Source organism: Calonectris borealis, chromosome 16 (genome assembly GCF_964195595.1).
Source record: "Calonectris borealis chromosome 16, bCalBor7.hap1.2, whole genome shotgun sequence".
NCBI classification, from domain to species: domain Eukaryota; kingdom Metazoa; phylum Chordata; class Aves; order Procellariiformes; family Procellariidae; genus Calonectris; species Calonectris borealis.
Window position 1 is genome coordinate 11,422,921 of NC_134327.1, and position 11,071 is coordinate 11,433,991.

The 11,071-nt window shown below is 46.2% G+C and overlaps 1 protein-coding gene across 1 annotated transcript; it reads left to right on the plus strand.

The window, feature by feature from the left end:
* LOC142089160 (cytochrome P450 2K4-like) lies at window positions 1-6,809 on the plus strand. The gene is made up of 9 exons (XM_075165274.1): window positions 1-201; window positions 1,802-1,964; window positions 2,159-2,308; window positions 2,595-2,755; window positions 4,000-4,173; window positions 4,710-4,851; window positions 5,402-5,589; window positions 6,093-6,234; window positions 6,622-6,809. Exons 1-9 carry the CDS (start codon window positions 4-6, stop codon window positions 6,807-6,809), a joined length of 1,506 nt encoding a protein of 501 aa, XP_075021375.1. The 5' UTR covers window positions 1-3.
* The last annotated feature ends 4,262 nt before the right edge of the window (window positions 6,810-11,071 follow it).

Here is an 11,071-nt window from a genome sequence, read left to right on the forward strand (position 1 = left end):
GACATGGCCATACAGAGTTTGCTGCAATACGTGGGCTCTAGCTCGCTGTTCTATTTGGCAGCAGGGCTGGTTGCTCTCCTATACTTTCTTACCAGCTTGAAGAAGTCGGTTTGCAGTTTGCCTCCCGGGCCACGACCTCTTCCTCTGATTGGAAACTTGAATGTGGTGGACCTGAAAAAGCCGTTCGAGTCGCTGACAGAGGTAGGGTTTGAGCGAGCAGACAGGAGGAAAACGTGCAATTCCTGAAGCAAGAAATGCCATTAGGGACATGGAGATGTGATTTGCATTGTGTGGGGGGCAGAAATGAGATATTTGGTGTATAGGCAGGCTGGCAGAGTGACTTTACCTTCAGAGGTATAGATACACATACGTATATTTATATATATAAATATAATACACACATTCCTTCCTTTATATACACACAAGTGTAGACCCCCACCCCTTGCAATTAGCTCCATATTGTTGGTATTTTGAGCCCCTCGGAGGCTGCAGGTAGAAGGCTCGAGCTGGGCCAGTCTGCTGACAGATCAGGACCATTTGCCGTCAAGAGATGTCTCACTGCAGACAGACCTCTCCCACTGAAGGTAGGGAGGAAGGAAGAAAGGGAGGAAGAAAAGGAGGGAAGGAGGGAGGGAGGAAAGAAGGGAGGGAGGGAGGTATGTTCAAGGGTGCCAGTATATGGAAGAGCAACTATTTCTGGTGGTACTGGGGGATTTTATGATACAAATGTCATGCGAAGGCACCAGACTTATTTCCTACAATCTACCAAGCAGCTTTCTTTAGGCTTTCAGAACTGCTACATCCAATACTTGTGTTGCTGAGAAAAAACAGGGTTGATGCCAAGAAGTACTAATGCAAAGAAATGACCAAAGGAAGGCTGGGAGGCGGCTGTGATTCCCTGCCCCTGGCTCTGCCATGCACTCTGTAAGCTGCCAGGGAGGAAAGAACCACTGTTAATGTTATCTCCCGAGCCGTCAAACCACCGTTTGATGAAAACAAATTCAATTTGTCTGGTGTAATAACAGGAGCTGCTTCTAATCTGAAATTCAATTTTCGGTATGTATCTAATGCATAGCAAATGGTAACCCAGGCACATCGGAAACAAGAAGATATTTGGAGCGGATGGCTTGCAGTGTGTTTAAACGAAGTCTAAAATACCGAGTGAATGATTACATTGTCAAAGCCACCCTTCTGTGTAACAGATGATTCATATTTAATTTGCTATAAAAGCCTAGAGCTCCTGTGACATTATCTACAAGAATATGCTTCCTAGTTGGATTCAAGTTTCTGGTGGCCAGCAAATAATTTTGCGATGACTGCAACACTACCCACCTTGCCATAATTAGAGACAAGTGCTGTCCTGAAAGAAAGAGTTATTGTTGAGCTTTGGTTTTGTAGCGTTTGTGGCTTCAGCCTCAAAGATATGTGCACGCCTGCTTGCCTCAGGTCAACAGCATTAAAATAAACAGGCCTGCTTGCTACAGCGTTTTCTAACCAACCTCCGACTGGTGGTATCGCTACGCTGGCCTGTTACTGCAGAACACCACAGGAATGCAAGGGCATTTTATTGACTTCTGCTCTGATAGGAGCAGTGATAGCAGACACCTTGTTGTGCAAACAGGGTGCAAGCAGAGATGCTGGCAGTTGATAGCTGTTGCTCATTAGTTGCATTACAGCAGCACCTGGAGACTTCAGGCAAGGCTGGGAGGCTCCTTTCCGGCTAGAAACCACCTAGGGCGGCTAGTGCTAGTGTTTGGGTCCGGATTTGGTATTAAATGAACATATTTATTCACCTTGACAGCTCTCCAAGATATACGGCAACGTCTTCACTGTGCATTTTGGACCCAAGAAAGCTGTGGTACTGGCTGGATATGAAACCATCAAGGATGCCCTTTTAAATCATGCTGAAGAATTTGGAGAGAGGGCAGAAATACCCATATTTAGGAAAATGACACAAGGAAATGGTAAGCAACCTCTTGGTTGGTTAGTTTTTGTAGTTTGTTCATTATATTCTTACAGCAGGAGAGTATCATCCTCTTACAGATTGCTTTTTGTTTATATAGCAGTGTATCAAGCAGCTGTGGTACCAGTGTGTAAGGAGGCCTTACAAATGTTTATTAACCACAGGTAACATAAGGATGTTACACCTTTATTTTAGGCATAGCATTCAGCCATGGAGAGCTATGGAAAACTATGAGAAGATTCACCTTGTCCACACTGCGAGATTTCGGAATGGGAAAGAGAACCATTGAGATCCGAATCCTGGAGGAAGTAAATTCCCTTATCAAATATTTTGAATCCTACCATGGTGAGTGTCAAGACTTGCACCCAGAGACAGAAAACATGTCTAGCAGAACAATAAAGATTAATGAAAGTTTAACTCTGAGCAAACGATATCTTATGGTTAAAGTTCAGCATATGCTGACATAGGTTATTAACCTGAGACCTTAAGACATTGAAATGGAATTCCCTGCTATGCATTCTGGGTGGTGACTGAGTTTTTTCTTTGGGAGATCAGGACTACACTTCCATAGGAAACCAGACTGAAACGGGCATACTCACATCGTCTTTTGTTTTCATTGCTTAAAATACAGGGAAACCATTTGATACGAAGATGATACTCAACAATGCCGTATCCAATGTCATCTGCTCTATATTGTTTGGAGACAGGTTTGAATATGATGATCCTGTATTCCTAACTTTGCTGAAGCTGTTAAATGAAAATACTAAGCTGTTGGGCTCCCCTATGGTGCTGGTAAGAGCTTGATTTTATGATCTGGCTTTTAGCTTTTTTGGGGATATCCGGTTCCCCAAGTTTGTCCTCCAGGCCTCCCACATCTTGCTTCTCAAGGCGAGAACATGAACATTATCAGCCAGTCAGCCTGTACGGAACACATCTGCGGTTCTGTATCCGCCACGCACAGATTCCCAGGCTTCTGGGCTTAATCTGTGAAGCTTATTACTAAAAGAAAAAAAAACGAAGTCTTTACAAAAGGAACCATTTTGCCTTCTTTGAAGAGCAGAAGCACAATACGTCTCATATCCGAGATCGGCCCTGAAATGCCATCTCAAATCCTTGTATTACACCTTCAGTAACTGTCTTAGTTCTGCCTCTCCTAGAACCAGGTTTGACAAACTTCTTTTTCTTTTGTTTTGGCTACTGAAACTCAATCTTAGCAAACTAACAGCTGATACAAGGCCGCTCCTTCCTGAGACAAAGCTTCTGCTTTGAATGCCAGTGGAGTCGTCTTTCTGAGCCGCACTGAGGTCTGCGGCTGGCTGTAACTCCAGACTAGCTAAGCCCAAAAGCACCACCCAAGCCCAGGTCAGAGTTACACACTGTGTACAGACACTCTCCCAGGACGAGGCACCAGCTAACAGCTACCGGCGGGTGTTTGTTTAATTGTCTGGCAGGGCAGCTAGTGGTCTCCTTGAAGATGTGCACACCTCTCATGGGATGATGGGGGTAAGACCCCTCCTTTCTCCTGACAGCACGTATGTCCACATGACATACTGCAATGCTGTGCTCAGTCCAGCTCCTAGGAACAGTGTAGTTGGGTTAGCCTGGCGCTGTGCTTAAGCTAATTGGCTTGGAAAGCACCATGTTGACACAGCAATATTGTCTGTCTCTGGAGGTGGCCAGTTCAAGTTCATTCTGCTGCCATAGGATGTGACACACCTGAGGGCTTTCCCTGGAATAAGTACAATGCTCACATTCCCATCTTTCACATCTGTCCCACCACCTACACAGCTGGAAGCCCTGAAAGAAGATTAAGCTGATGAGTCTCCCAAAAGTCATAGCAAGGACTCATGCAGAGGTATAACAGAGAGAACACTCTATTTCTGCAGCAGTTCATAGCTGCTTGGACTGTACAAGCAAACGTGGGGGAATTAAGGCCTGAGATGTCAGGGCATGGGACAAGGAACCAGCAGTGTGATTTGATATACCAGTATGTGTTCAAAATGCCAATTAACAATAAGACTTCTCTTGCTCCACAGTTATATAATTTCTATCCATCCCTTGGATTTCTCTCTGGAGCTTCCAGGACTGTGCTAAAAAATGTCAGTGAACTGAAAGCATTTCTCCAGAAGCTCTTCCAGCAACACAAAGAAGAGTTTAATGAAAATAACTTAACAGGCTTTGTTGATGCCTTTCTGATGAAGCAACAACAGGTACTTTAAAGCTAAGTCTCAGAGTCTTTCTGTTCTCTTAGCTCTGACTTATTATTAGGACTGAGCATCTGTCAGGGACTGGGAGTGAGTGGAAACAGAAGAACTGCAGTGAGCAGAATATATCAAAGCTCACACTCACAGTGGGCTGTGCTGTACTCGCTCCATAACTCCACTGAAACTGCTGGTTAAAGGGATCTAGTTGTCAAGATGTCCCACGTGGGTGAAATAAGTTACCACTCAGCACACGTAAGGAGGAGATCATCCCAAACCTTCCTGCAAGAATGGCACATTGATGAACTTCATTGCAGTAACAAAATTCCAACTAACCTAATAGCTGGACCTGGGGATTGCACATACACTTGGGACCAGACAAATTCCCTACAGCATAGGCCCTAATGCTAAAATACTAAACATTTAGTTTCCCAGAGCGTATAAAGTCAGAAAAAGCTAAAATGCAGATAAAAATGGTGGCAACCCAGTCACATGTTGGTATCACTTGCTGTAGAACTTATGGCCATTACCTGTATGTTTTGAAGGAGTCAAAGAAACCCCACACCATGTTCGACAACGGAAACCTGTTGTTTTCAACCCTGGACCTCTTTGCCGCTGGGACTGAGACTACTTCTACAACTGTGCGCTGGGGTCTTCTTCTGATGATGAAATACCCGGAAATTCAGAGTAAGGCTAAGTCCTCTTGTACAATAACTGTTGCATGCTTAAGGCTTTGGTTGTGGAAGGGAGTGGAACTCATTCAGTGTTGTCTAGAGTAATTATTCTGAGTACTCTGAGAGAGATAACAACCGTTGATTTTACAAAGGAATTTTATTCAGCTGGATTGCAATAAACCAGCCCAGCCAAGTGGGAGAGGCTAAGGGCCAGGCTACAGTTAGAGTAAAGCTCCCCCGTCGTTATTCTCCTGCAGGCTATGGGCTTACGTCAGTAAAGGTCTCCTCAGGAGCTGATTCTGATCTGGTTTCTGTTGAGGGCTATGGGATAACAAAGGTGTGTAATCAGAATCAGGCAGGGGATGTACTGTAGTGACTCCATTTAAGCTCCCTTGGCTCAACAACAAACCCGAAAGAACCACGCCATGCCCTGATTTATCCACTTCTGCTCTTCCCAAATACCCCTCAAAGTTTTCCGTTTTCTTCATCCTGGCCAAACTGGAAGCCATTTCAGTTGCAAGATAAGAGGGTTATCAGCTTCTTAATCCTTTCCTCCCTCCAAGGAAAGATTCAGGAAGAAATGAACCGTGTCATTGAACCAGGAGAGCTGCCTAAGTTGGAGGACCGGAAAAAAATGCCGTATACAGATGCAGTGATACATGAAATACAAAGGTTTGCCAATATTGTCCCAATGGGTGTATCACGATCAACTCCTACCGATGTGAATTTCCACGGCTATGTGATTCCTAAGGTGAGCTTCGAGGCTATCAGCTTACACTGCACAGATTCCTTATAGTTTTGTCTGAAGCAGACAAGAAGAAAAATATAAAAATCTAAAGACACCGTGATGCGTGGTTTAATCTGTGATGTGATCCTTTTTCTTGGATCCAGGATAGCTGTTATAAACAGGCACTGGACTGTGGTTTGTTACAGCTGTCTGAATCCAGAAAAACCAGAGAGTTTAATTAAATCCCATTGGTTTGAATCTCTTATGCCGAACGTGGAACCTCTACTTCAGCATCTTTCTTGAAAGATCTGGTTCTGTAAGAAAGGAACGTTTTGTGGTCCAAAAAGAGAGCAGCAGCTACTGGTAACAGGCAGAGCCACAGTGGGGCAGGGAAGCATCCCCCAGTTCTGTTTGCCATGGCTCAGTCTTACTTGCCTCTTCACATTAGAAAAAAGAAAGCAGCCCAGCTCGACTACAAAAGTGATCTGCTCCAAACAGCTACCGTGAGTTTCTTTGATCCCTTTCAGGATACAGAGATTATTCCGCTGCTGACCTCTGCTCTGAATGACGAGTTACACTGGAAAACCCCAGATCAGTTCAACCCTTCCCACTTCCTGGATGCTGATGGAAACTTCATTAGGAGAGAGGCATTTATTCCATTCTCCATAGGTGAGAGGGGTGTGTGAGCATCACCAGGGGCTAGGCTAATGGAACAGTTCTCCCTGATTCCAAGAAAGTTCCAGGGACACAGAATGTAGGATAAAGGATTTCTGGTCATTTCTCCTGTCCACCATTGCTGTAGGTAACCACCTCTTCTTTGGGAGATCTGGGAGACACTGATTTACCCACAGTCACTGAATAATTTCACATACCTACAGGCTTCTGTGTGGTTTGAGACCAAGACAGTAGCACCTCTAATATACAGAGAGAAGGAAAGAAAAACCTCCTACCTCAGCAGCCTGCTCTTACAGACTGTCCAGCTACTTTAGACGGTCTCAGAAATCAACACTAAGAGTCACAGTGCTGATCATTTACTTCTCTCCTGGTTGTTTTCAGGACGAAGGGCTTGCGCTGGAGAAGGACTGGCCAAAATGGAGCTGTTCCTCTTCTTTGCAGGCTTGCTCCGCAAATTTGTTTTCCAACCCCCTCCAGGAGTGGACAAGTCAGACCTAGATCTCACTGCTGATGTCGGCTTTACCTTGAACCCCATGCCTCACCTGGTTTGTGCTGTGCCCTATGAATGATCAAACGACATGGAGTTAGAGTAGTGAACACGTCAACCTTGAAAGCAAGTCTAGTTACTGGGGAAAAAGGGTGTCTGTACCCGAGCTTTAGGGGAAGGAAGACACCGGGCACTGCTATTTTTCTCTCATTCATGCGATTCTTTTCAAGAGCTCTTGCGGTGTCTGCATAATGCAAACCCTTCAGACACCCCTGAGTACTGCTCTCAGAAACAGTGTGATTCATTCCTGGAACAGCACATCAGAGATGCAGTTTTCAGGGCTGTTTGAAAGAATGAAATGGTTTCAAGCCTCCTTGAAACCCATCAGAGGCTCTCCCCTGAGAGCCTCCATGGGGAATTTCTCAGCCCAAAGTCCAAGCTCTATAGCAGAGCTGATTAGCGATGGCCCAGCTGGAGACAACAGACACTTAATGGATCTAGAAATCTCCCCAGGATGGTTGTTCAGCTGAGCCTCAGACTGAGCTTCCATTGTGCGATACAACCTGCCTTATCTTTATTACAGAGTCCCAGACACGAGGGTGTAACATGGGCTGATGCCAAGAGCCAGGCACGGGACAGTTATCAGAACACATCTAAGTGGTTTGGGAAGTGGGTTCATTCCAACTCACACTAGGCACTTTATGCTGAAAAGCCTATTTATGGTGGGGCCAATCTAGCAGCTTTCTGCTTCTACTAAGAAAGGCATTTCTACCACTCCCTCACCTCTGCTGGCTTCATGGTGGCCCTGGCGCTTGTCTGATCCCTTACTGGCCCAGCTTAGATCCCTAAACTGACAGAAAATGACCAGCCACAGAAAGCGAGGAGTTTCTGAATCAGCATGGGTAAAGCTGGAGGCAAGGCTGAGGCAGTGTGAGGGCAATGCAGCCTGGGGCCGGGCAGCAGGACTGCCGTGCTCCCATCAGAGAGCGGAGAGAGGCTCAGCCCTCTTCTCCACTTGCACCTTAGGAGCCCTAGTTGTTCTCTAGATCCTCCCTACCCTCCACAGAGAGAGACAGGATCCTTCAGTGGATGATTCAACTGCTGAAAGGTCTGAATTGCTCACTCTCTCCATTGACTGCAGGGTGAACAGGCTCCTAATCCAAACTTCAGTCTCATGTATCAAGTGTGTTGGGATGAATAGGGACAATATTTTCCATTTGACTGAAAACGGGGCTTAAACTCTTTAGAAAATGTTGTTGTCTGTCTTCAAGCTCTAGACCAGACATGCATCCCCTGGCATTTCAAGCTGTCTTCCTCTCCAGACGTTCCTTGTGTCAGGGATAGGCAGCAAGGTCTCCAGGCAGGTATTTGCACTGCTGAGCAAATACCACTGCCACGAGCTCCCATGGAAATTGTATGTGCTCGGTACGCAGCAGGAGCAGGGCCGTCACCGTAAGAACTGCAAGCAAAATTTTGGTGCTTGCAGAAATGCTTTGGCTGCTTAGGTAGGAACTGAAGTTACAAATTCAGAGCTGATAATGCTCCTGTTCTGCCAGCAGAGATCCTGCATCACTGCCAAGGCTAATAGGACTTCGAAGGTAGTCACTGTGAAAATAGATGTAAAACCGGTAATAGAGTCTGGAAGGAGAAGCAGGTTAGACTTTGTTACTAAGTCGCTCACCTCTACCATTAACTTGTCGTATGGGGGCCTCTGTAGAAAGCTGGTGACACCCCAGAGGCTGTGGCTGTCCTAGAGCAGCTGTTTGATGACTACAGTTAATGATTTATTTCATGTAGCAGCCATTAGGAGTAGGAACAACTAGCTGTGCCTGCAAGGCTACACCCATTGAGGGAAGCGTGATACGTGTGTGAAATCTGAATGGGGGTGCAGGTACAAGAGAGGAGGCTTCTTCATGTGCTGTGAAACAGGCAGGGGCCACAGGCGGGTTAGGGAGCAGTGAGTCACTGCAGATGCTTTTGTGTTGGGTTGGAGGCAGGAAAGGCAGGTTAGGATGAAAAGGAAAAACGGAGAAACAGAAAGTTACAGAGGCTGAGGGGGTGGTTATGGTAAATCTGTAACATAAAACTGAAGTTGCTGTCTTCTAAAGCTGATCTGTGCTGCAAATGGAAGGAAAAAAAGGAGGAAGAGAATATGAAGGGATGACAAAGCAGGGTGGTCTTTGTTTGGCCAAGACACTGACTCTTCACACTAGCTGTAGTTCATGCGACTACAGGCAGCACTCTAATAGTTGTGCTGCACCTTGTACTTGTACTGGTGTTGCACTTGTACGTGCATGGTACCGTGGGGCCAGCTCCAGCTTCTGGATACACCTCAAGGAGTCTGCTTAACAAGCTATGTAACAAGAAAGCCTTTGCTGCTACATTTGCTTATGTTTGTTTTGCTGTTGCTCTGTTTGCAGTCTAACTACCGCAAGCCTGATAAATAAATACTTTGCCCTGTTGCTGTTGATCTATCTGGTGTTGCAGGACAAAACTGATTTTGGGTCAAAATGATGAAGTTGGGCTGCACCACCTTTAATACACTCACGAGAGAGGTAAGCACAGGGATCCCTGGCCAACATGCAGCCAGAATATGTTTAACAATGCAAAGAGTGAGCAATACTCATAGCCACAAACAGCTCAAAGGAAATGATTGAATTTCTAACTTCACAAAATCACAACTGAAAAGGTCTTTTTAATACTTAAATAATTGTCCCCTTCAAAAGTATCTCCTGTCAAAATCATATGCACAGTTCACGTGTTGATGCACCTGGGACCTTGGAGCTTTGTTAGCAAGTCTACACTTGGGGTTGTATCCTTGCTGGCTTACAGGACTTAGAGGAACGATTTTCAGAACTCACTATTTGGTGAATTAGGGAGTCCTTCCAGACTCCCAAAGTGCTTAAGATGTCATGCAAGGCTTTTTCTTGCATTGGTCCCAGGGAGACAGACAAGCAGTTGAGATGGTATCATGCTCCGGATACCACATTTCCAAAAGGATATACTGACTTTAGGAGAAGTTGGGACAGGAGGAAAGAAAAATGATGATGGAGAAGGAAAACCCTTCACATGCATACTGGCTTGGAAGATTTGGTTGTTCGCCTTAAAGTGGAGATGGAGAAGAGAAGTAGGAAGAGTAAGGCCACACAATGCCCCAGAGAAGATGAGTCATCTGTTTCCATCAACCTTTTCTTATCGCAGAGGCAAAATGGAAAATTAAAGTGATGGCAGTAAACTTAAACTAATAGAAGGAAATAGGTTTTTATGCCTGCTACAGCCTTTTAACACTGGAGAAGGGATGCAACTCCATGTACTTCAACACAAATACTAGAGTCCAAACAAGACCAGGAAAAAAACATTTTCTTGGCTGGGGAATACATTATCTTACAGTGCCCTCGGAGTTCCCGTGGTGCCTGGGTCTGGCTGCTGAGACAGGACGTGGCTCTGGGTGGCTCTCTGATGTGGCCCCTTACAGTGATTCTTGCAGCTCCTACCCTTGCTTAAAAGGAACTCGTCACAGTGAAAGCCAGCAGGATTATCTGAGGCTGCAGTCCTGGATGCACCGCTGGTCAAGAATGGGACTGGCAGGGAAGGCACAGAGATTTTGCGGGTTTAAGTTAATTTAAAGGATGCAGGGCTGGTGCTTTACTGGCTGGCTCTCCCCAGGCTGGCTAACCAGCAGCGCAGTGGCTGCGCTTAGGGGTCGGTGGATGATGCCCACGCTCCACGTCCTCACCAGCACCGCCTGGTTCACATGCTGTGGCAGGGGATCAGGACAACCTGGCTGCGAGCACCCTGAGGGGCCCGGCTGTCCCAGGAATGCACCCGGAGCAGTGTCAGCGCCTGGCAGGTGTTTGTGCTCGGCTCGGTGTGCTCAGGCAGGGGAGCACGTAGCAGTGCGGCTCCGGAGCGAAACACGTACCAGACACATTATTGAGACAGGAATTTCTTGTCATCGCAGGAGCTTGACTTACCTTTGTCATTTTAATGCATTGCACTCAGAGCCCGGTTTAAAAAAACCCAATACACTCCCCCCCGGCTTTTCAGAGATAATTTAGGTCTCTTTCTGAAAGGCCTTTTTATGATTTCGGCGGCTCCCAGGGCAAGGATGAAATACCAGGAGAGCGGCAGCAACACGTAACTTTTGCACTGCAGGGTACTGCCAGTCAAACAAAACCCTGCAGGAACAAACATTTTGCACAGGACGGAGAGCACGTGCCATCGCAAGTTCTCATCGCAATGCCCACATTCTGCACCCTGTGCCAGCCCTCATCCTTCTTGCCTGTCTTTACAGCCACTCTGCCTCTTTGCTCACTTGAGCAGGCAGGGTTGAATCATCCTGGG

Excerpts from the sequence above, each read along its gene's own strand:
- LOC142089160 (XM_075165274.1), top strand. The coding sequence starts at position 4 with ATGGCCATACAGAGTTTGCTGCAATACGTGGGCTCTAGCTCGCTGTTC. Across the intron at positions 5,590-6,092 it reads ACGGCTATGTGATTCCTAAG|GATACAGAGATTATTCCGCT; the intron begins GTGAGCTTCGAG and ends GATCCCTTTCAG. Across the intron at positions 6,235-6,621 it reads ATTTATTCCATTCTCCATAG|GACGAAGGGCTTGCGCTGGA; the intron begins GTGAGAGGGGTG and ends GGTTGTTTTCAG.